We start from the raw sequence: 25,585 nt of genomic DNA, 5'->3' as shown, positions 1-25,585 counted from the left end.
GCAACCAGCAGCTCCTTTGATACGCAGCCATCCTGCTGACAGCAAATTCCCTTGAGCAAGTAAGTCCAAATTAATGGCAGCTTTGTGTGGCTGTATAACTACAAATAATCCCACGTGAGTGCTGGGGGCTGGTTGGCCCCCCAGGAGAAGTTTGATTGCTCTTTGGCCACAGCTGAGAGCTTTTTCTGCCTGGGCTTGAGGCCACTTTGTGCAAGTTGATTGGTTGGCAACCAAACCTGGATGCTTAGAGCATCCCACATAGAGAATTGCATATAGAACAACCCACACTGAGCATCCCACATTGAGTATCCCACTTACAGCACCTACCCCATCCGTGTGCACAGGGAAACCTCTCAAACCTTTTTGTCCAAATGGGTTGAAAGGAAGCCAGAATATGCCACAATTATGGACAGATGGGCAGTGTGACCGCTTACTGCTCGCTTCCGCGGGAGACAGCAATGGCCCCTTCCATTTCTTCTGTGCTGAAATGTGAAATGTGCAAATGGGCTGCAGGGATCATATCCCCCATAAGTAAGGGTTTTGGGTTTTGTTTTTGTTTTTTTTTTTCAATTATTGCTTTTAATTGATGTGTGGCTTTATCAGAGATTTTGGGGTTGAGGTAGGGCAGCGTTGGCACTGAGAAAACACAGCCAGAATCTGCCTCCTCCATGCTTGTCAGTGAGATGTAAAATATGAATTAACCCAAATCTTTGCATGCATTGTAAGATATAAAATATGAATTAATCCAAATCTTGAAGAGCTGAGACTGTCTCAAAGCTATTGGGCTAGAACCTCTCTCCCAGGACCAATAGTAGTGGGTCCAGCACCTGAAATGTCCCACATCCCTTTGTGCTGTGAGAACCCCCAGCACCTTTCCATGGCAGATGCGGAGATGCTGGATGGTCTCTGGGTGCCTCCCTCCTCCTCGCACTGTTGGTCTCTGGGTGCAAAGATGCAAAGAAAGAGTTAAGGCACGGCACGGGCTGGCGGAGGCCAATCAGGCAGAGCAAAGTGCGGCGGGTTGTTTACGCCAGGTAGGATTTGGGAGTTTTTCCTGGGGGTGCTGAGCAGGTGGATGATGAACAGAGAGCCCACGGCAGGACGGGGAGTGCGGGAGGACAGAGCACTGGGTCCACCAGGTAAACCCCAAAGAGCTGGGGGAGATTTTTTGGGGGGAGGGGGCTTGTTTCCTTCTCCCTCTTGCAGCAGCTTTTGGGGTCTTTGTTAGAGCTTGGAGTGGCACTGGGGTGGGACATGCTTTGTCCCCAAGCTGTGTATGGTTGGATGTAAGCTGTGGGCTGCTCCGGGGGGAAATGCTATCCCCCCCCATACATGCTCATCTTGGATCTAGCTGGCATCCACCAGCACCTTGCTCCCCTTCATTCTGTGCAGTATCCCCACATCTCAGGGTGTGGTGTACCAGTGGTGGGGGGCTCCCAGTTCAAGATGTGAGCACAACTCCCCCAGCAGCACGAGGCAGCTGCTCCACGCCCTTGAAATTCCTGCGAGTGAGTTAATTATAAATCAGAGCCGGGCCCATGGTGATGGAATCCGGCTGGCACAGGGTTGGTTCACAGCCAACCCTGGCCCAATGGGGCACCCATGGTCCTTCCCCTCTGAATTTTACTTGGATGCCCAGGAAATCCCACTGAGGTCAAGGAGTGGGGATGATCGGGGGATGCTGCAGGTGGAGGAGGGTGCCCCAAAGGCACATGTGTCCCCACTGGGGTCTTCCAAAGACAGGCTGCCCTCATTGGAAGGGAGCTTGAAAACCTCCATGGATGGAGACTACAAAACTTGTAGCAACCCCACAACACGTCTGAATGTGATCCTGGGCAAGCGGCTCCTGAGCAGAGGGTTGGACATAATGTCCCACTGATCCGTTTCAGCACAGGTTTCAGTTTGCATTGCAGTGATTTCCCTCCTGCCACTTCCTGGTGGCAGCAGAGTGTGTACCTTCAGCACAGCGACAAGCTGGGAGGAAAACTGATAGCAAAGCGGGAGGATTAGCTGGAGAAGGTGGAGCAGGCTGCACTATTCAGGCTTTGTGGAGGAAGAACAATAGGGCCTTTATTGGGTAAGGGAGGTGGTGGGGTTGGCATGCTGGGGATAAGTTAGTGTACAGTGTCCCTTAGGCATGTAGAGGTGTGGGATGGAACAAGCTGGTTCCCAAAGTGTCCCTCGGACAACTGGAAGGACAGGGAACTGAGATGTGGGACATGGGATGGGACAGGCTGGTATCCAGTGCTAACCCTTGGCTAGCTTGGGGAAAAAGGACATGACATGGGAACAGGTTGGAACTCAGAGCATCTCTTGGCCAACCAAGGGGACAGGGAACTTGGCCATGGGATGTGGGATGGGACATTTTGGAACCTAATGTCTCCCTTGGCCAGTTGTAGTGACAGGGAATTAAGGCATGGGGCATGGGATCCGATATTTGACAACCCAGCATGTCCCTTGGCTGGCTGAGGGATAAGATACTGGGACATGGGATGGGACGCACTGATATCTAGTGTGTCCCTTGGCTGGCTGGGGCACAAGGAACTGGGGCATGGGATGTGGAAGGGGATATTTTCGTACCTACTATGTCCTTTGGCTAGATGTGGGGAGAGGACATGGGACAGGCTTGTATCCAGTATGTCCTTGGCCAACTGAAGAGATAGAGAAATGTGATATGGGATGGGGCATGTTCCTTGGCCAGCTGGCAAGATGAAGAATCTGGGACATGGGGATGAGAGAGTTTGGTACCCATTGCACCCCCAGTGGTGGGACTCTTAGGACACCCAGGGCCCCTTGCAGCTGAGACCAAAGAGCATCCCATGCTGAGAATGTCCCCCACTGGGCACTGCCACCCACTCCTGACCTCAGCAGAGGGATGGATGGGGATGGAGGAAGCCACCATCTGTGGGCTCCCCCTTGGCAGCAGTGCAGCTCTCCCTGAATTGCTGCCTGGGTCTTTTCATCTCATCTCTTTTGTTTCAGGCTTATTATGTAAATAGCTGATGCGGCCCCTGTAATGAGAAAGTAGTTTCCCAGAATACAAAAGGCTGTAATTATCTCATTAGCAGGCAGAAAGGAAAAGGAAGCGTTTCTGAGCCACTTGCTTTTGTTTCCCACAGAAGCTCAAGAAAGTGCAGCCCCCAACGGTGACCTCAGTGTCCCATCTCCTGCCACCCTGACCCCATGCACAGAGAGGCACAGTGGGTCCTGATGTCTCCCACCCAGTCACATCTTGGGGGCTGATGGCTTCTAACTGAGAGCAGTAACTCCAGGACTGCTGTGGGTCCCCTATTCCCAAAAGCAGTTATTTCCCAGTAGGATTCCCAAGCTGGGATGATAGTGTAGGTATGGTGCAGATGGCAGAGATGAGTGGCCTGGAGAAAGGAGAAGGAGAGCTCCAGGTCCTTGGAATGCACAGGGAGTTCTCCTGACGTCTGGATTCTGGCAGTGGAAAAATTGTGGGAAGGAAGTCAGCAATTTGTACACTCCGCAGACAGGTTCACGTCCAGCAGGGCTGTGCTTCTGTGCCATGTTTCAGTGGTGGAAGAAAACCTGGCAGCCACCAAGTCAGGAGAGGGGAAAAGGAGTTGGGGGAGGTGCAGCAAGAATGATTTGAGGGATGGAAAGAATGCCTGGGAGTGAGCAATTGAAAAACCTCATTCTGTTTTCCTCTTCAAAGTGAGGCAATTTGAGAAGGGTGAAGGAGAAGAGGAGATGCTGACATGCTGGAGCCAGGTCAGAGCAGAGCAGAGTTGTCCCTGCTTCTTGCATCCACTCATGTGGACATGCTGTTGGCATGGTGGTAGAAATGGTGGAGTCACCATCCCTGCAGGTGTTCAGGAAACATGGAGATGTGATACTGAGGGACGTGGTTTAGTGGGCATGATGAGGATGGGTTGACAAATTGGACTAGATGAACTTAGTGGTCTTAATGATTCTATGATTGGCCTGCTTTGGGCTCAGCATGGACATAAGAAAGTAGCACTTGAACAGCAGTAACAAAGAAAACCTTGCTGGAGAAATGAAGCAAGTCCATCCAACCTCTGCAGCAACCCTCCATGCAGGACAGGAGGTGGGCTTCCATCTCATTACTGTTTCTGGGGGTGTTTCCTGGGGATGCAGGGTGTCCATACCAAGCCCAGCAGCAACCTTTGAGGTTGTGGGGCTTTTCTGAGACTCGGGCTCAAACACCAGATTGGATATTAGGAAAAAATTCTTCTCAGAAGGAGTGGTGAGGTATTAGAAAAGGCTGCCCAGGGAGGTGGTGGAATCAGCATTGCTGGAGGTGTTCAAGAAAAGGGTAGATATTGCACTAAGTGACATGACTTGGTGGCTGAAATAGATGATCTTACTGATCTTTCAAACCTTAATGATTCTATGGTCTTCCAAGGAGGTACTTGTCCAGCCTAACTGCAGCTTTTGCATTTCAGTGCTAGTTCTCCTCCAGGGCTTGTTAACCTCCAAACACAGGTGCTTTTGCTCCCTACAGTCTGCTGTCATCCCATAACTAGCCCATTAGTGATCTTCCCTTCTTCATCCATACATCTTTCTGGAAGAAGCTGATATGATCACAGCACTTTCCTTTCATCCTGTGACACTTTTCCTATCCTGCTCCATCACCCTGGACCAAAATGACTCAAGACCAGGTTGGATGGTGCATTGGGCAGCCTGATCTAGTGAAAGGCATCTGCCCATGGCAGCTGGAGCCAGATAGTTTATTAAGATCTCTTCCAACTCAAACCATTCCATTGTTCTAAGAATTGTGTTATTTTGTTCTCCAGACACCTCTCTGGCACCAGTGCCAACAAACTGGAAAACCAACAGAGCCCTAGGCACTGTGCAGGTGTAGGTCCTACAGAAACGAGTTGCTTACACCCTTCCACTAATTGCGTGCTCATTAAAACCCAAGCAAACCAACCTGATGGCTGAAGGTCGTGGGCACACCTGTTATGACGTGTGGGGGGGGGATTTTTGACCTTTGGGTGCCTTTGCAGAAGGAGGAAAGTGGGAACCACATGTGAGCATTCCAACACACTGCACTGCTCTCAGGCTGTTTGCTGTCGCCTGTCCTGCCTGTGAGCAGCATTGATTTCCCTCCCACGTGGCACAGTGCCTAGGTATGTCTCCCAAAGGCCTTTGTTACTAGAGTGTTAACAATTAACCTGCTCAGGCAGAAATGGAGCCAGGCCTTCATAATCTAGGCTTAGTTAACTATTCAGCTGCTTATCGGAGTGCAATTTTTCTTCTGCTTAACTGGAAGGCGTTTTCTAACTCGTTTGAATAAGGCAAAGTGTGAAGGCAGTGGAGCTGTAGCCCAGGAATCTATTAAAACTATGCTAAGAGGCAGCCATGAAGGACTCACCCACCACATCCAAGAGAAAGGAAATCTCACCCCAGGTTTTCTGCATTAGATGCAAAATTGTCACCGTGCACAGGTATGGCTGCTTGGGAAAAGGCTGCATAACCCTGCAGTGAGATGGAACGAGCAACTCATGAAATGTGGAGAAGGTATGGAAGGAGAAGTAACCTGCTTGGACCCATGGTCATGTGCTGTTGGGAAGATGCCTAAAAGCATCGATCCAGGCAGATGAAGAAACCCTTTTCAGCTTTTTTGAAGACGCAAATGCTTGGAAGTGGGAAATTAGATCAGGAATTGTTCTGGAAAGGTTCAGTTCTCCTCCTGCAGAAAGTTTTTTTCTTCGGTTCTGCTGTAGCCAAGGGGCTTTGGGGAGCCAGGGGCAGGGCTGAGGGGTGAGGGCTGGCTCATAGATGGCTGCAGCTGCAAAGGGCATTGGGATGGTGGGATGGAATAGGTGTGCTCTCCAGGGCCCAGTGAGGACAAGAAGGCAGCCCCGCTGCTCCCAAAGTGATTCTTGCAGATCCACTTCCACCCTACTTGCATGGCTTGGGGATCTCTTCACCACCCAACCATGCTAAGTGGGGGCTTTCCTCTCCAAAAGGGTGGTGATGCAGTGGCACAGCTGCCCAGGGAGTGGTGGGGTCACCGACCCTGGAGGTGTTCCAGAACCGTGGCTATGTGGCACTGTATGGTGGGGTGGGTTGGGGTTGGACTTGGTGATCCTAGAGGTCTTCTCCAACTTGCATGATTCTATGCTTCTCGTTCCTTCATTAACTAAAGAAAGGACTTGGGAGCGAAATGCTTCTCAAGGTTTGCTGCTTGGTTTGTGCCAAGGAGATCTGGGTTGTGCAGAGCTAACTGGGTTAAGGTAACCAACCAGTTTTCATGGGCTCCCCAGGGGCAGGTGAAAGTCAAAGCTCTTTGCAGAGAAAGAAAAAAAAATTAAAATAGCTTGGGAGGCCATGCTAGATGGGCTGTAGCCCTGCCAAAAAGCAGATGCCAGCCTGATGCACCATCTTTAATTTGCTAATGCAGTGTAAGAACAGCTGCGTCTCCAGAGAGCCAGCATAGCCCCAGTTCTGCATCAGCGTTACAGGTGCTGGAGGGCAGAGTGGGAATTTTCCAGTCCCGAGGTCCCACCATGGATGGAGCAGCAGGACAGATGTCTGCATTGTTTGCTACCTCATCTCGTCCGCCTCACGCTTTAATTAGGCTGGTTGTGTTTAATGAGGCTTCCTAGGGAGCACAGGACCGTAAATCTAATGAAATCTGGGGGTGTTGGGTTGCGGTTCATAAATGCTGTGGCTGCTGTTGCACAGTGTACTGAGGCCCTTGGGGATGAGCACAGGGTGAAAAGCTCTGCAGGACCACGAAAGAAGAAATCAGACATGGAGGCAGCGAACCCCAGCCCCAGCTCTGCTCTGGCTTGCTTCTTTCATTGGGAATTATCCATAAACCCAATTTTAGTTAGCGTTCCCATGGCACCCATCCCTTACCCCAGCCATGCTCAAAACCTGATTTCACAGTTCAGTTAAGGGGTGAGCAAGGCAAAACCTGGCTAAGAACTGGTGATGGCCAAAAGAAACAAAAATTCCCCCCCCTCCCCCCCCCCAAAAAAAATCCCTTTTTGGCAAAGAAAGCTGTACTGCTGGGGATCTGTTGGCACTTCTGGAATCCCCTTGAAAACATATTTGAAATGCTTGCCCGTATGCTCTGCTTATCAGCTCCTAAGTTTACAGTAAACATAAGCTAATAGCCAGTTTTTTGGTGGTTTTTTTCAGAATATTTTCTTGGATTCTTTCCAGTTAAAAGGGGGGAGGGGGGGGAAAAATCACGCAAAACCAGTTCCATTTACAGAGACTGCCTCTGTGACACAGCTTTGATCCCACACCATGAGACAGCAGTTGAAGCATCTGCCCTTGGGTCGCTGGGGCTGAACGGGAATGTCAGCACAATGTCTCAGTGTTGTAAGGACGTGATCCTAAGCAAAAGCCTCTTGATGTGAAAACCATTCCCTGGGATCCTTGGGGTCCCTGAGGGCTGAGAAAGGCTGTGATGAGGACCACTGATGGTGGAGCTGATAAGTCACCTTCCTCTATGGTGGCCTAGAGGTCACTGTCATCTCTCTGTCCAGACTGAAGCTCCTTCCTGAGAGAACACTTCTCTTTTCTAGCTCACACTGCTTGCTTTTGTGCTGCCTTTTCTGTTTTGTTTTGAAGAATCAGACTTTCCAATGATCTCATCCTGCCATCAGAATCACAGCATGGTTTGGGTTGGAAGGGATTTTAAAGCCCAACCAGTTCCAACCCCTGCCATGAGCAGGGCTACCTCCTACCAGACCAGGAGCCCAAAGCTCCATCCAGCCTGACTTTGAGCCACATCCATGGACAGAGCAGAGATCAGCACAAGTGTGTAAACTTAAATGTGTTCTGTTATAAATAACTGCCTCTCGTAGCAATCTCTCTGATTGCAGTGTTGGATGGAGATACTAAGAATCAATCAGGGGATCACGCAGAAAGCATCAGTGCCAGACCAGTGTTGCAGAGTGGATTTTGGATGTCCTTTCAGGATGGAGAAGGCTACACCACCAGCTGCATCCTATTATGGACAGGTGGACACATCTAGTGTGTCTCAGGTCACAGAGGCTCCTTCAGGTCCACTCAGGACTCGAGCTTGGCTTTCCCTCATCCTACCCACCTGGCACAACTTTTCCTCCCCTCCCTATTTTGGCCCAGAGGAGCTCTGCATCATCTCCCTTCAGCACCATAGTGCCAGCCCCACCATATTCAGATCACATTTCAGACAGGGCAGTTTTCTTCAAGGTCAGGGCTCTGGAGAAACAGAGGAGGCTACAAGCAGTAACCCTGAAGGAAGTCTGTAGAAATGCAATGACAAGCTGCACAGACTCATGTTTTTGGTTTTTTGGGTTTTTTTTTTGGCATGATTTTTTCCATTATTAGTACAAATTTCCCATTATCTGTATAAATACCAATATTACATTGGAGCTGAGCTCTACTGCTAAGCAAGCTCTCCAAAGAAATAAGTTCAGCTCTTCTGCTGGAGCTGGGGAAGGGCTGATTTAACAGCTCCACCTCAAAAAGAAGGAAAGCCCCACTGAAATACCCTCTGATCTTCCTTTCCTGCCAGCCCTGTCTAAGCCTCCCTATCACCAATGTTCCATCCAAAGGGCAATACTTTCTCAGTGTCTTTTTCATCCAAAGGGAAACCTTGCATCCCCCACTGCTCCTCAGTCTTGATTTAGTACCCATCCTGGCAGGATGATTCACATTGGAAATTTTGAAATTGAGAGCTTCTAAGACAAAAAGTAAAAAAGAAATAAAAATAATCATTCAGTCCATGGGGACCTAGTCAATAAGTTCAGTAAGGGTAGGTGAGATGATAAGCTAAGTCTCTACAACTGCCCATGTGCCACTGACTCTGCACCTGCAGGCTTGGTTCAGCTGTGCTCAGTGTGAATTGAAACACCTGAAGGCATCAGAGACCTCTGCATAGGCTGGTAGATAAAAGATGGGATTCCAGATAGACCAAAGCTCTTCTGGAGCAGCACTGGGAAGAGCATGCAGACCCTACAAAGCAAGTTAGAAATGAGAAGTGTACTGATTTTCACAAAATATAGAGACTGTGGGATTCATTACAATCATCCAAACTTAGCAGTGTGTTTTCTCCCTTCCCTTGCAACGTATCAGGTAACAGGATCCTGCATCAAAGGTACAGTGTAATAAGATACAGTGTCAAATTCTTCATTATCTAAAAAGGTAATCAAAAAAGGTTTGTTGTGAGCCTTTATTCCTTGAAATGGGATAAGACCCAATGCAGAGTAGATCCTGAAGGCTGGATGCAAGAGTGCACGGACAGCTTTATTTTCAGAAGGGACTTTCAAGAAGAGGCCTGAATTTTTTAGGAAGTGATAAACTGTACTCCTGTAAGACTTGTCTAGGCATCAGTAGCTCTGGACCTTGACCCCCTCAGTTGTTAGCAAGTTCAACACTAATGTAATCACCACTATTTAGGAAATTTCCCTAAAACACGGATGTTTCAGGTGTTTCCCCAAAACACAGATGCTTGTATGTCTTTGAAGTCAGGGTTGAAATCACAGGACTGGGGTTTCAGGTGGTGATAGAACTCGGGGACAGTATCCAGTCATGTGAAGGCTGGTTCCAATGGAAAAGGAATAGAAATAGGTGTTATGGGGCTGCGACCAGGTCAAAACAACCGCTATAGCCTTTATCAGCATGTTATCTGTTTCCCACGGCCTTGTTTTGGTCAGTCCAAGGCACAGACTGAGCGCTGCTCCTCCTTGGAGGGTTGAAGGTCACAGAGAGGAGGGCAGCCCCATTATCTGCTGCATGCCACGCACTGAGCTGTGACAGCACCTGCCCTTTTGCCACTCAGCCCGTGGATCTGCTCATCTCTGCATGATGCCGATCTATAAAAGGGTGTGGTGGCAAAAAGGCATCTCTTTAAAATTCCTTCACTTTTCCTCCTTCTTCCAGTGCCACTGACCTGTGCCTCCACCTCACCTCTGAGCTGCCATGGCCACGCTAGAGACGCTGCCAGTTCTTAGTGACCCAACGTACCCCAATCCAGAAAACTTCCACGGATTTGCTCCTCGGCCATCCCAAAACACATCCCGGAGCATCATGGGGAGCGTGGGGAGTGGAGTGGCCAACGACCAGGAGTTTGCCATGAAGAGCGTGGGGACCCGAACGCAGAGCAGCGGGCGGCAGATGGAGGGGTCTCGCAATGGGTTCTCCACAAGGGAGATCTCCAACCGCTACTCCGGCGAGGAGAAGACATACAAGTCAGAGAAGGTCTCCAATTCCCTCTACATCAACGGCGACCTGCGTAAGAGTGAGAAGGTGAAGATGGACATCTGTGGGAATGTGACCACCAACAACGAGAAGAACATGCCACCTCCTCCCCAGTACCGCGAGCCCAGTAACCCACCAAAGATATTGCCAATCTCCGGCAAACTAGACCAGGTGAGAACTCCTGCCTCCTGGAGCAGTGTGGTGGTTGTGGCTTGGCTCTAAAAGCACAACCCAGGCAATGGAGTAATCCTGACAAATTGTCTAGTTCTTACTATGTAGATGGTGCAATTTTATTTACAGTTAGTGCTATACTACTTTAATGGGGCTGAGCAAAGGAGAATGCTAGTTCTGGAGGAATCCAAGAGCATGGTAACAACTGTTTCACAGCTAAGCTTCCAGTTCTTTGAATTATTTAACCCACCTCAGTTCCTGTGCCTATCTCTCCTACTGACAGAAGGGAGAGCTGGAGCTGGTTCTCTTTTCAGTCAGCCCAGCATCAGTCAAATTCTTCTTTTGGGGCCATTTACAGGCCATCTTCTACAGCCCACTGCTACAGAAAGGTCTTATTTGAATGAAGCTGTGTATATCTGTTCAAAATCCTAGTGCTCCTGGTGAGGGGCAATCTGATGAGGCTTGTAAACTACCTCTGCAAACATTATTCTCTGTCCAAGCACAGTCCTCATGGCTCATATCAGCTTAGAGGATGCCTAGAGCCCAGATATTTTATGCAGCCTGCTGCTCTGCTTCAGCAGATCCTGTAATTTGTGTCCTGGGGAGGCTGCCAGCAGCAGTGTCGTTTCTGCAGCATTTGGTGGCCTTGTCTCGTGGGCCATTAACCTGATGGCTCCCATAGTCCATCTCAATCCCACGTGACAGATGCCAGATTTTTGGTCTCCAGCCTTCCCTGCTCACCAGGACTCATTTTGTTTCTTCTGCAAGGCATTTTCAAATACAAGGCTGGTTCCTGTGGGCTAATTTTCACCTGAAGCCCAACCCACAGTAGGGGAGACTCAATCCTATTTTGAGGAAAATTTTATTTCTGTAGGTGCACTCATGGGGAGAGGAATGTGCAAGACTTCAGAGGTTCTAAAATCCTCTGTAAATCCTTTGCAGCTGCAGTCCATTTTCCCTCCAGCATTGTGTCTGCTCACAGGAAACAAAAAAATTAAATCAGGAGCAGCTTCAGCATGTTACTTGCCCAGCATCACTGTGATGGGGCCATAGATCCCACCTACTCCTGCCTGGTGCATGAAGGATATGACATCCACATAGAGGAGAGCTGAATGCCCTGTGCTTCTAGAGCAGGACAGCTGCTCATCCATGGGGTTAATTCAGTTTTCAGCAGAAGGGAAATGCACCCTCCAATCTAGGTGTTCTTCAGAATGTAATCTGCCAAAATCGAAATTGTTTTGATCAGGTCTGGTAAGCAGGTGGCAGCCATTCTTTTAGCAAAGAGCAATGGTAAGAGGACCAATGGAGTATTCTGGGAGAAAATCATGCAGATCTGGGACAGGTCAAGCTCTTTTGTCACTTGGGACAAAGGAAGATGAAGTGTTAACTTAGGAGTGGCCGACTCTTCTCAGGTTTCACATGTTAAATTCCAAATGATCCAGGGTGTGTTAAGGCTGAGAAATATGGAACTAGCTAGCTGGAGAGGCCTCAGCTCCACCAGACTCAGCCTGTGTTGATGTATCTCTTGTGTGTGTCATTATCAAACGTCCTGCTGTCTTTGATGCGTGATCCTTTTTCCTTTTGCAGAGCAATGAGCCCTTAGTTAGACCCTCAGCCTTTAAACCAGTAGTTCCTAAAAACTTCCATTCCATGCAGAACCTCTGCCCGCCGCAGAGCAACGGGGTGACAGAGAACAGAAAGAGCTTGAACCACGCCAACAGCAATAGCCCATCCGCACCCAAAAGTGGACTCGACAAGAGCAGCCTTAACAGGACTACAAACCAAGTGGGAGGCCTTTCGGATTCGGGCCGTAACTCGTTAACGAGTCTGCCCACATATGGGACAGGCTACAGCCAGCACGTCGGCCCCATGAGCGCCTCGACGAGCCACATCAACCGCATCGGCACGACCTACACGGACAAGAACATCGTGGGATACAACGGGATATCTACCTCAGACAGCGGCCGGTCTTCGAGCAAGAGCACCTCTTCGTTCAACAGACTGAACCATCTCAATGAAACGATGCCTTTCCACTCTCCTTCCACCGACGACATCATCCAAGACTTGGAAGACAGGCTGTGGGAGAAAGAGCAGGAGGTCCTCCAGATGAGAAGGAACTTGGACAAAAGCGAGGCAGCCATCTTCCAAGTGTTTGAGGAGAAGCAGAAGATCTGGGAGCGGGAAATGGAGGATCTCAGGCAAAACTACGCCAACAAATTGCAGCAGGTCTCCAAAAAGGCGCAGCGGGCACAACAGGCCTTGCAGCTCCAGATATTCAAGCTGCAGCAGGAGAAAAAAAAACTCCAAGATGACATGGGGCAACTCCTCCAGCAGCGAGAGGAGCTGGAGAAGAAATTTGTGGCTTTCAAGAAGGAGCAGGCTGAGTTTCTCCCAAAGATTGAAGAGACCAAATGGGAGGTAAAAGCATTATTGTAAGAAATCTTGAATGAGGTTTTCATTGATAACCAATTTACCTCCATTGGTCCCATGAGCAGCCCAAGACAAGGGCTGTGGGTGAGTGGCCTGTAGATTACAGGAGACACTTTGGCCACCTTTCCGTGTCTGAGCTTCAAACCTACAGTTTTCAATTAAAATAAAATGACTGCAATAATTTTTTGTGTGCACGTCCTGTGCTGGTTAATAATTAGGCTTCACAGTCAGGTCACTGCAATGTGGGACATTTGAATCCAGTTTCAGTCCATAAAGATTTCTCCATACAGGTATTTGTGCCTCCCAAAATTGGGTTTAAGCCTATTTTAATTAAATTCTTCTAACACCTGTGTTTGGGCAAAGCTTGAAATGGCTTTTCAAATATTTGATTTTTGTTCTTGTTGAAGATCTAAAGCAAATGAGCTAAGGATGATACCAATAGCCAAGTCTACCTCATGCTTTCCATTGCAATGCCCTGTTTTCAGTTGCTAATAAGTTGATCTCTTTCAAAAGGCTGAAAGGCAAATTCCTCTTTCCAGGTCTTACATATTTTTCACTTCTGTTTCTATTTTTAGAACATTTTATCAAACCCCATTTGAATAGCCAGTGCTAACACAGTTTTGGTGGGTTTTTTTTTTTCAGCTTGATCATGCAAAGAATTTTAATCCTTCCATGGTCTGGCTAGAAACTTTAAATTTATTAAGGCTGCAGTGGAAAAAAAAAAAAAAAAAAGTAGCTCTAGAATCATGAAGGCCCTATTCTACTAATCCTGATGGAAAGTCAGTGGAAGTGGGATTAATTAGGGCTCTGCAACACTGTTTGGAGATATTCAGCAGAGCTTATTAGAGGCTTGCTCTAAAATCTCTGCAAGTTACACGCAGGACAAGCAAGGCTGCCTTGTCCAACATGATGCCTCCTTTGACCAGGTGCTCTGCCCAGATTTTGTGTGTCTTCCATTAAGTTAGGTCTGGAAAGATTCCTGATTTTGCACTGGTAAAACCACCAAACGGTTTTTGATTATTTACTACTCTAGTTCAGTCTGCAGCAGCTAACCCAATGATAGAGATGCAAAGAGATGGGATTCAGCTGATGGATCTTGACACCTAAAGTTTGTAGTCTATTCTCATTGACTGAGATACACTCCAGACTCCAGAGACTGTATTGCCTAAATTTCCCCAGCACGCTACTAAAGACCAAAATTTAAGTGTTTTAATCTTTTAGTTGATTCTTATCCAAGCTGTTCTTCATCATGTATTTCTCTGCCTTTTGGGAAAAGCTAGCCCACGGAGAGCACTTCCAGTAAACCCACGATTGGGATTGTGCACTTTTTTAGCTGAGCAGTAACTGTGTCACTGTAACTACAGCTAACCCAGTGTGATGTTGTTCTGCATCTGCTGCAGAGAAACACTGGGTGGATGTGAGTACTCAGATTTATGTCTTAGAGCTGCAGAAAAAGCTGGTATCTGTAGGAACTGACTGTGGGTATGTCTCCTAGCTCTTCAGCTGCTGACAATGGGCCATCCGGATTGCTAAGCTTAAAGGTTTTGCACAGTATTATGCACCAGAGTAGTCTTCTACAGCTGAGAAAAACTGAGGTTGCAATGAAGGCAGTGGAGATTTTATTTGAGGAGCATCCTTCCCAACAGGAAGGGTTCTTGCAGATGCTGATAAATGGAGAAAAGGACAAATATGTCATGTGTGACAAGAGACAGGGGGCTTCAGGAAGGCAGGACATTCATGTCTGCAGGTGGCAACCAAGTTTGTTATTAATTATGTTCATCCTCTCTGATCACTGCTAGTCCCTTGGTGCTGCTTCCCTGCCCAGATTCCTGCCAGCACAGACTTTCTCTGCAATCGTCCAGGGATAGATCTGCTAATACAAAGACATGGAAACCCCCAAGTCCACGGGAAAATAAGGGTTTGGTCATTTTTATAGATCCCTTTCAACACTTTTGTTGACATTTGCTGGATTAAGCAGAACCAGAGATGTGTCATATAATAACTGTGCCACCTACACAGCACATACACACACTGCTGCAGGGGTATTTCCACTAGGTGTTTGCATAGGACTTCTGTTCCTAACTACATGGGTGAGACTGGAGGCAGTCAGGATGAAACCTGTGCTTGATAGCCCCAGTTCAGCAAGAGTGAGCTGCATCTCTCACCTTGATCTTTAGCAGAGAGGGCTGTCACCCTTCATGCACTAACACCCAAAGGAATTAAATAGCTACCAGTCCCTGGACTGCCCCCAGTGCAGTGAACACTAAAAGCTTGTCAACTGGATTCTTTAGGAACCTTTGGGAAGGAGAGCATCATACAGCAAATAGGTAATATCCACTGTCTCTGCATCCTGTCCTACATCCTCAGTGTTTGGGGAGAGCCTGGCTGGTCTCTGGGTCTGAGATGTTTCCATCTCAGGCTTGCTCAAGGTCCAGCACCCATTGAGGTCAGCAGGATAACTCCTGCAGAGTGGAGAGAGTTTAAGGTCAGGCACCACAGGCTTGTGGTTATGTGTGGAATGTGAACGGAGGGAAACACTGGTGTCAGCTCACTGTGGACCACAGTGCTTAGCTTAGCTTTTTGGTTAACTCTGGGAACACCATCAAATCCCTGAGAGCCAAATGTCCCCACTGCTATAGAAACAACCTGTAGGTCCTGTAGGACAAGCAAAGGTGGTGCCTTCTTGCTGCCTTCCCCCTGTCTCATGAAAGCTCTCCCCACAGGTGTGCCAGAAGGCGGGTGAGATCTCCCTGCTTAAGCAGCAACTGAAGGATTCCCAAGCGGACGTCTCCCAGAAGCTGAACGAGATTGTGGGGCTGCGGACACAGCTCAAGGAAGGTAAGAACTTCCTCCGGGAGAAGGAGGAACAAATCCTCACCTTGAAGGACTCCTACAGCTCCAAGAGCGTCAACCTGGAGATCTGCGAGAGCGAGCTGCAGCGGAAGATGAGCGAGGTCCAGCTGCTGAGGGAAAAACTGAACCACTGTGAGCTGGAGGTCTCAGGACTGAAGCGGACACTTGCCAGCATGGGACCTCCGGGGCCTTTTGGTGGGGACCTGGCTGAGAAGCTGCAGGACCCGCTGGCCTGTGAAAGCGACGAAGCCAAGATGCAGCGGCAGAGCAGCGAGGACAGCGTCAACGCGCTGCGGAAGGAAGTGGAGAGGCTGCAGACGGAGCTGAAGCTGGAGCGGCAGCAACGGGAGCAGCAGGTGATGGACTTCGAGGAGGAACGGCGCACGTGGCAAGAAGAGAAGGAGAAAGTCATCAAGTACCAGAAGCAGCTGCAGCTGAACTACGTGGAGATGTACCAGAAGAACCAACTGTTGGAGCACAAGGTGAACGAGATGAACACCAAGACCACCAGCCCACCGCACACCGAGGAGAAAAAAACGTGGACTCCTTCCAGGCTGGAGCGAATAGAGTCCACTGAGATCTGAGGTGGGACCAAGACAATACCCATGATTTTTTTTATTGCTGTGCATGTACTACCTACTCAAGCCAGTGGTCTTCTGAAGGATAACACGATACCATAGGAGCGGTGTGAGGTGGCTTGCACTGAGCTCCATCACCCTTACTCTATTCTTCTGTGCTCTGTAGGTAAATAACTGTGGACGTGCGTTGTTTTTCTATCGATAATGCGACATCTCTTCGTTGTTTTTTTTTTCCTAGTACAGCTGGTGAGGGTCAATTGGCTCATTTGTAATCTGCCGTGACTGTTACTTCACTAGAGGCTGCCACCCCTCTCCTACAATTCACCCCTCTTTGGTTGGTTGTTTTGGAGGGTTGTACTTGGTTTCTTTGGTTTTCCAAGCATTTATGTGCAGCAAAACAGTGCAAATTTGGCAGGTGTGTTTTTGTTTGTTTGTTTTTTTCCAGGGCATATTTAGCCACATTGGCTAATGAAGCAAAGCTCTTGGGATCATGAGCAAACTCACTGTTTTGCATCAAGTATCTTGTCTAGACAATGGTCTTAGTGAAGTCAGTGGGAGATCGGCCACTGATTTCAGTGAAACCAGACATATCTCCATCAGATGACTCTCTCTTGCAGCCCATGGCTAGCATGGTTGCAAGAGGTTAGGACCTACTTGTGAAGCAGTGTGAGCTTGTCCTGGTAACATAAGCCAACAAGGAGTGGTTACCCAGTAGGAGCCTTGTTTGAGGCTCAACAGAGCTTGGTACATGCTGTGTTTTTGTTTTGTTATGGTTTCTGTCTTCATTTCCACTTGCCTCCTGGGTTGTGACCCAATCCTGGGAGCATAAATACCCTCCCACCTCTGCCTTGATCCCTCTGTTCTTAAATATATTCATGCTGGATACAGAAAGGAAAAAAAAAATAGATCCAAGCTAGTTCCCTTTCTCCAGAGTCCTCTGATTTCCCACAGTCAATGGAACAAGGTTTGGGGAAGCCTCCAAACTTGTGGGTTGTTTATGCAAACAGAAGCTTTAGCAATTTCCCAATAGTGGACAATTGTACTAACCCATTCCCAAAAGAGAGACAGTCTGGTGCATTCTCTCTGCCTAGGGTCTATTTACAAATGGCATCCACGCCTCACTCAGGAGCTGCAGGGAGCACATATCAGCACTACCACTAGATTGCAGTGAGGGAAGTGAGCATCAGCCTTCAGCACAACCATTTGGAATAGTGCCCATCGTGATCCCACATGGCATCATATATTCCAGGATTAGAGATAATGCAGGGCCAGCTTAAGAAAATTGTCAGCTACTAACTCTGAGTATGAGAGCATTCATAAGAAGACACAGTACTTAAGATCATACAAGTGCTTATGCCCTGGCAGAATAATAACCAAATTCTACATGTGCACTCGCTGAAAATGATTCAGGCATCAAAACACAGCATTTCACTTTAAAAAGTGGGCAAAATTCTCCCTTTCACAAACACTTTTTTTACTATGATCCGCAGCAAAGAGTAAAAAGTGCTGTAAAGTGGGATTTGCACTGGGCAGCGACCAAAGGATCAATGCAAGTAGAAATTTAGGCTCTTTTTTCCCTAAGGAGCTGCTAGAAGAACAAAGGCAGAATTTACATCTTGGGATGCCGGTATGAGGTGACTTCAGGGAGAGTTTGGCCAGATGACACCTGCACAATAAGGAAGAACCTCAGAGTGTTGAGAGGCTGAAGACCTTTCAAACAAAAGTCCAGAAGCCACTTTCCTTCCACATTCCCTTCCGTCTGAGCACTCCCCTCTCTGTCACCAGATCTGACCTTCAAGCTGAGCACACGTGGTGTTGTGGTGAGCTCCAGACTGAGCAAAGAGGCTGAGCAGAGCAGCAGGGACTCCACTGATTTCACCAACTTCCAGCCAAGGTCAACAGACAGTATTACAGGGAGGGACTGCTGGTAGATGGCAGTGATCCCTGGAGCTGTGAAAAATGGAGATGTGCAAGGAGACCAGGGTATTTCAAGACTCCAGTCCTCCAGCAAGGACCTGGCAGAAGGTTATTGGCACAGAACTGCTTCAACCTGCTGGAATCAATGGAGCAGGTCCTTGGTCCCCATGCCAGCCCTCTTCTTTGCTTTGGTGTTTCAGAGGCTGCAGCCTGAGCCAGAGGCTCCAAAGACATCCTACATATGCTGCATACACCCTTAGCAGGTAGATCCTTGGGCTTCCTCCGTTTCATACACTGAGCTTTCTAGATGGAGCAGAACACCTCACAATGTCAGGGTTGAAGATACGATGTCTTGTGTTATCTCAGCTTTCTGTGCTCTCTTTCCACATCAGATAAACCTGTATCGTCTTCCATCCCAAAGCAGCTGACGGGGCCTTGTGCTTGTGAAGGGCTTTACAATCCTTGGACAAAAGGGCAAAGCATAGAGGAATTGTAAGAAATGCAAGAAGTTTCAAGTCTCAAATGCCTGTCTCTTGATGATTGTGAGGCCACCACACAAAAAGCAAACAGTCCATCAACAGAAAGTACCCTGGCCATAAGATGGGTCCAATGATCTATTTCATTGTTGGGTCATTGTTCCTCCCAGCCCTGCTGAATTTGAGGTTGGTTTCCTTTTAACCATTGCAAGAACCAGGCTTTGAGTCATTGGCTTAAGAATACTTACAGTGATTGAATTTTGAGTATCTGATGTTGAGGAGGTGTACGTTACATTTCCCCACTGCGTTAATATCCAAGAAGAACTGGCACCAGCATCATCCTGTGGGACAACTTCTCACCAGAGCTCCTTATTAGCCCAAGGGCAGGAAAAATAGGCTCATCTGGCCTTCCCACATACCTGAATCCCCCCAGCAGCAATCAGGCAAGCCCTCCAGTGTGCCAGGCTTGCTCTGTCATCTTTTGCCCAGATGTTTAGGGTTTGTTTTTTTTTTTTTGCAATGATGAATGTGTCTTGACAGTCCCAGTGAAACCTGGAAGCAACAGAGCTGTCTGTTTGCTGCTCAGATGCCAAAATAGTGTTTTGATGACATATCCTAAGAACAGCCAAGAAGAGTCACATCTTGTCTCCCTTTGAAGTTCAGACAGGGTTGGTAAAAAGTTTCTGTCCTAGAGAGTTTGGGCTTGACCATATCCCAGGTATCCCATCCATCTTTCCTCATCCAGCAAAGCTCATCTAGAGCTGATGGGAATCCATGTGATGTACTCAGGTGTAATTCTTCAGGTTCTGGTATTGCCCTCAAAATCTTGCATGTGATTGGTGTCTTTACTGAAACAATTTATCTCTAACTTGCCTATAACTTATCTCTAACAATAAGAGCTTTGAGTCACAAGGGGCTCAAGTCAGTTGCCCACAGATGGGATTTAGAGCCACTAGAGATGGTCTGGGATACCTGATACATTGGGCAGGCCAATATTACCCAAGCCCTGTGGAAGAACCAGCCAGTGGTGGGAAGACCTGGAGAATTCCTAGTGGCATACCACCCATATGCAGGAAACTGAGGCATACTGCATGCACACAGCTGTTATATGAACAAATGCAGGGCATTGATTAACTCCAGCAAATTCCACCCATGAGGACTTAGGCTGACCAGCTCTCCTGGTGCAAGCAGAGGTGCAAGCAGCCCTTCTTACCAGTTCCTGTGAGTGAAGTTGATTTGCTCCACCATCATAGTGAGGCTGCTGTGATCCTGTTGCTACAAGGTGCCCACCCAACTGAGGTAGCACCCTTTGCACAACCAGCATTTCTCTCTCCCTGGCTGTGAATGCTGCAACCATCACGTGTTGAGCTTCACACAGTCCCACTTAGGTTCTGCCAGTGTCTCGTGGCAGCCAGCTGGAGTTCCAGCTGTCACTACTGTAATGCCACAGGGAGATCACCTCTGGGTTTCCACTCAAGATAGGAGTTGAGTCATTCTTATGCTGCTATGTTATATGGAGACAAGTGGATGTTAATAACAGCCTAGCTCTATATATGAATGATTAAATGAAGAGACAAGAAAGCTTTGTGGCTTCTATACCAGTGAATGGGTTGGAAGTAGCAGCAGATGTTGCGTTTGAGCACTGAGCATTATCTAGAGGGTGCTCAGCACCCTCTGAGCTTCTATTGGCTGCACTGGAAATGGATAAAGCTCAGCAAATCCCAGGAAAGCAATCTGCTTGGGATCAGCTCCAAGAGAGCAGCCTGGTGTCACTTTGTCCTGCCCCCATGCTTGCTTTCACCCTGAGCTAGGACTTACAATTGCCCCCAGGTTAAGGCTCAAGTCTGCCTGCCCATCTTATATCCCCAGAAAACCTCCTGCACTGGGGCTCCCAATGGTGTCCCTCCAAGCTCCATGGGAAGGACCAACCCACCCCAATCCTGTCCCTCACTGTGGCACTTTACAGCTTGCTTGAGACAGCGAGCTCTGAAAAATGTGACCAAAGATCTCTGGGAAGTGTTGGACTGTGTGCTTGGATCTGACTCCCAGTCTTCCCAGGAAGGAAGAAACTGATATGGGCTGGGAGAGAGGACAAGGTAGAAAGGATGGTACTTTTCACAGTTTTAGGGTGTCGCCAGCTGGTGATGCCAATGTCCTCCTCGGTGCCAAGCAGCTCCATGTGTCACCCAGGGTGAGCAGGGACTCAGGAGGCAGGATGGAACTGATTCCCTTTTTTTCTTGAGCAGTAAAGAGTTCATCTGTAAGGAGGCATGCCAAGCCATTACGCTTGTCTTCATAGCCACAGGTCTTCTATAGTTTAGCAGTCAAAGGCCTGTTCTGGTTCAATGTGAATGGGCCAGGAAAATGTGAGAGCTAGTGGTCTTTCTGAATGTCCCCTTGTCCCCTCCCCAGATCACCACTGAGCATCCTCAGCCCCTACCATACGCCCCTGCACCATGCTTCTGCCCCATGGCTGCGCTGAGCTCTGCTCCATTTCTGTCAGGAATAACAGCCTGCTGATGGGCAGTGGCAGCCCTCATTTCTGTCTTGGAGCTTGCTGTTACTATAACCCAATCTTCCAGTCAGAGCCTTAAGAGGCACTTTACAGAGTTACCTTTCACCAAGATCCCTCATTGAAGATCTGCTCACGATGTTGCCTGTGTCCTGCTGCCCCTCTGCATCAGCTCTCCAGACTCTCCTGCCTGATTTCAGTTCATTGGTGTAACACTGTCCCAGGAACACTTATTGCCTTTCCCAGTGTTCTCCTAGACACTTCCATTAACAAGCAGGAGCTTACACTGAGAGTGGCTTGCCCTGCCCCTCCCCCTAGAGGAGCTTTCTAGACTACTGATCCTCACATCTCCATCATTCCCATGTCAGCTACATCAGCCCTGTTTTACCTCCATGAGAGATCTTGCTTCTTGTTGAAGGACATCTCCATTGCCTTTAATCCTTTGAGATCACTGCATGGGGCTTCACACCATCACAATACTAAACCCAGCCATCTCTGAGGCTTCCCCAGTCCTTCCACCCTTTGCAAAGGCAGGGGTGTAAGGGACATAAAAGTAACCTTGATCACACAGCTCCCATGCCACCGGGTCTCCATGGGGGCAATGAGGCACTGGGATCACATCCAGCAGTTTTCAGATGTCAGCTTCCCAATCAGATGTTCCACACTGGCAGCACAACTGTCAGCAAAACAGAAATGAGCCTGTGCACTTTCAGGATAAGCCTCTTCCCAGTTTCTCTCCATGAGGGGGGATTGCATCAGATCTGGATCCTGGGACAACCTCTGGCATGTATGGTTGTGTTTTCAGGGCTCCTCTACAGATCTGTTTTCTAAGCAGAAAGTCTCTGCTTTCTGTGACAAAGCAATAGGTTTTTCTAGGGAGGTTTAAAAAGGACTCCTCCCAACTCTGATACTTGCAGGCAATCCAATGTTCTCTTGAATACCATCGTAACTCCAGTTCTGGGCTCTCCTTCAAAAAGCGATGTGAGGCCAGGTCTGGGTCCAGATAAGGAATGTGAAAAATGTATGAGCCTGGTGGTCCCCATTCCTTCAGAGAGCCCATGTCCAGCAGGCAATCAGTGTGGGTCCCTGGGATGTGTGGTCCATCCTCCTTTGGTGCCCATCCCGTGACTGTTACTGGATGCCAGCAGCCAGTCAGCTCACTGCAGATCACTGACATGCGAGCCACTGGGTCCCCAGAGGTGTCTGAACCCAAAAGTCATATTTGATGACAGCCACACACCAATGGGAAACAAGGTTTTCTCATTCCTGGGTGCCAGGCTGTCCTAGGAACTCTCTCAGAGAAGAAGATGCCCATGGTGGCACATAGGTTCCCTTCCAGTAGCTGAAGGGAGCAAACATGTCCAGGTAGAGCTCAGACACCGGTGCAAAAACGCACGGCCACCGGTGCCAAAATGCTGCACAACTGGCCAACGAGTCTATGCAGTCCTTTCCCACACAGCAGTGTCCCTGCAGAGCCCAGCCCAAGGAGGCTGGGTCTCCTCCAAGGTGTCTTTGTTTGCACTCATGTGGACCCGATAAATGCTGTGAGCTGAGAGGTGGCCCTTCAGGACTCACTCTCAGCCTTCACCTTGCACAGGGCAGTACGGTTGCGAGGGTTTCCTCATCCAAAATAGATGCGCATTCTTAGTCACCGGTTTCTGTGTCTCTTCTCCAGGAGAATAGGCCCCTAAAACCCAGCTCCCTAGTAGTGAGATGTCAGGTTGGGTGAGCCTGTGCCCCAAGCAAGCCTGTCGTCTGATCTCACCAGCAATAAAAGCCCCATGGGGGAGCAGCCAGAGCTTTCCAGGCTGTGTGTGTGTGTGTAGGATCTCTGCATCAGACCCTTTGTCCAACGTTTTGGACATGCCTGACTGTAAATTCAACCCTTGTGCTTCCCCTCCTCTGTTTGTTTCTTGAAGCCTCGATCTCTCTCTGCTCTTACTGTGAATTCAAAACCAGAAGTGTTCTGAACTCGACTCTGTTACTGTTTGTTCTGCGTTGACTGTTGCTGGTTCTCTGAACTGCGTTTAACGAGACTTTGCAAAAAAAAGAATAAAGGAAAAAAAAAAAGAGAAAAAGAAAAAGAAAAAAAATTATATATATATATCTATATATAAACTTAAAAATATTTAAAAATAATTCCATAAGGTTGGGTGTCTCTCCTGTCCACCAATCACTTCCAAACACTGTTGTCTTGACTTTGCCTCTGGTCAGTGTATTTAAAGAGAAGAGGTAGAAAAATGAAGAGATAAAATGCAGCATTCTGGGATTTTTGTACAGCGAAGGTGTATCCATTTAGAAAACTCTTGTTAAAACTATACCACATTTCACAATCTACTGCTAGTCTGTTGTATGTTTCCATGGGGTTATAAAGATGTGAAGAGCTACTGCCTTTGCGATTTTCTACAGTGAATATATATATATCTGTACAGAGGTATGTATATATATAAATATATATGAAGATCTATATGTATACGTATCTCTCACTCTCCTATCTCTATCTGACTGTGAAGGATTTTTATTGAGCAAAATAAAATGGAGAAAGGCCCCTTTTAAAAACCTGACTGTGTGGCTTGCCTGGTTGTGTTGCAAATGGGAGAAGCAGCAAGACCATGAGGGATTTTGGGAGGGACGTGGGCTGGAGAATGGTGATTGGGGGCTACCTGGAGATGGCCCCATAAGGGAAAGTCACACCAGCACAGCCAGACACCTACTTCCTTGTAGCCCGTTAGAGTGGGATGAAAGCACGGCCCAGAGGATGAGGAGGCGGCTGACATCATGGAGGAGAAGGGGATAAGTGGAGCAGAGTGGAGCAACACACGTGTCCATGTCTTTCCCTCCAAGCACATGGTCGTCTCCAATCCTGCATTCACAGAATCATTGAATCATAGGATGGTTTGGGTGGGAAAGTACCTTAAAGCTCACCCAGTCCCAACCCCTGCCGTGGGCTGGTTGCCCCACACCAGATTAGGTTGCCCAGGGCCCCATCCAACCCAGCCCTAAGCACCTCCAGGGATGGGGTGTTTCCTGGGGCACAAGGGCTGCTCAGGCTCTGCATGCATTTGAGAGCAAGCATCACAAGCTGGTGGGCAGCGCAAAGCCACGGTGGTGGAAGCGATGGTGAGACAGGAACATGTGATGGACATGGTTTAATGGGCATAGTGGTGATGTGTTGACGCTTGGACTAGATGATCTTAGTGCTCTTTTCCAACTCTGATGATTTTATGATTTGTTTTAGGTCTAACCTTGGCTCAGTCTAGATGGGGATGTTCCATAGCTGACTGAGCAGCACTTCTCGTAGACATAGTGTCTCTCACCCCTCAGCACTCAGATGGATCCAGTCCCCTACATCTGGGCAACTGATTCACTCCCAAATCAACGAAGAGGTCCAGAGGAGAGCCCCCAAGACGATCAAAGGGCTGGAGCACCTCCCCTACAAAGACAGGCTGAGAGAGCTGGGCTTGTTCAGCCTGGAGAGGGGAAGGCTGCAGGGTGACCTCATTGCAGCATTTCAGTACCTAAAGGAAGCCTACAAACAGGAGGGGAGCCAACTCTGTGAAAGGGTAGATAACTGCAGGACAAGGGAAAATGGTTTGATGTTGAGGGAGGGAAGATTTAGGTTGGATGTCAGGGGGAAATTCTTTATCATGAGAGTGGTGAGGTGCTGGAACAGCTGCCCAGAGAGGTTGTGGATGCCCTGTCCATCCCTGGAGGTGTTCAAGGCCAGGTTGGATGGGGGGGCCCTGGGCAGCCTGGTCTGGCATTAAGGAGGTTGGTGGCCCTGCATGCAGCAGTGGGATTGGAGATTCATGATCCTTGAGGTTCCTTCCAACCCTGGCCATTCTGTGATTCTGTGAATTCCTTCCACATCAAGCTCCCACGATCACATTCAAGGCTGATCCAAAGCCACTGGGATGACAGGCATTACTGAGATAGGTAAAACTGGAGTGATGTGTTCCTTCATACTGAGCTTAAACGCGAGCAGCCCATCCAACCTTGAGTCAGACCTGAGGTGGGGACACAGTGGGGATGACAAAACCCAGATGGAGATGTCAGCCATGGCCCTGCAGAGGTGCCTGAGCCAGCCCAAGCACTGTGCACTCAACATGAGCTAATTCTACCCCATTCGCATACCAAGACCCCATTCAGCCCCATCTCTTTCCACAGGTGGGTCATCGGTTGGACCTGCTGATCCTATTAGTCTTTTCCAGCGAGAGAGCTGGGGCTGCTCAGCATGGAGCAGGGGAGGGTCAGGGGGATCCTATCCACGGCCATAAATCCCTGCAGGGAGGTGCAGTGGGACGGAGCCGGGCTCAGTTCATGCGCTGACACAACCCGGAGCCCACGAGCTCCCCTCAGGGCAGCCCTGAAGAGCCCCAACATGGCGGCACCCCCCTGAGGTAGCTCAGCGTCCTTGTCACGTGCCTCTAGCAGCGCACCGCGTGACTCTGGTGCTG

The 25,585-nt window shown here is 48.6% G+C and overlaps 1 protein-coding gene across 4 annotated transcripts in view; it reads left to right on the top strand.

The window, feature by feature from the left end:
- Nucleotides 1-23,689, top strand: part of LZTS3 (leucine zipper tumor suppressor family member 3) — a 41,816-nt gene extending 18,127 nt beyond the window's left edge. For 2 of the 4 annotated variants that reach the window (XM_010710573.4, XM_085223746.1), the window contains exons 2-4: nt 9,874-10,362; nt 11,950-12,780; nt 15,516-23,689. In XM_010710573.4, the coding sequence (XP_010708875.2) occupies nt 9,913-10,362; nt 11,950-12,780; nt 15,516-16,229 (1,995 nt within the window). In that variant the 5' untranslated portion in view covers nt 9,874-9,912 and the 3' untranslated portion in view covers nt 16,230-23,689. Of the gene's footprint in view, nt 1-981; nt 1,140-9,873; nt 10,363-11,949; nt 12,781-15,515 lie in introns of those variants that run through there. The other 2 variants (XM_085223745.1, XM_085223747.1) reach the window with 2 other exon arrangements.
- Nucleotides 23,690-25,585: the final 1,896 nt, after the last annotated feature.

This window comes from Meleagris gallopavo, chromosome 4 (genome assembly GCF_905368555.1).
Source record: "Meleagris gallopavo chromosome 4, MGAL_WU_HG_1.1, whole genome shotgun sequence".
In the NCBI taxonomy this organism is placed as follows: Eukaryota; Metazoa; Chordata; class Aves; order Galliformes; family Phasianidae; genus Meleagris; species Meleagris gallopavo.
The sequence above is the reverse complement of the archived record's forward strand: the minus strand, read 5'-3'. Positions and strand labels throughout refer to the sequence as shown.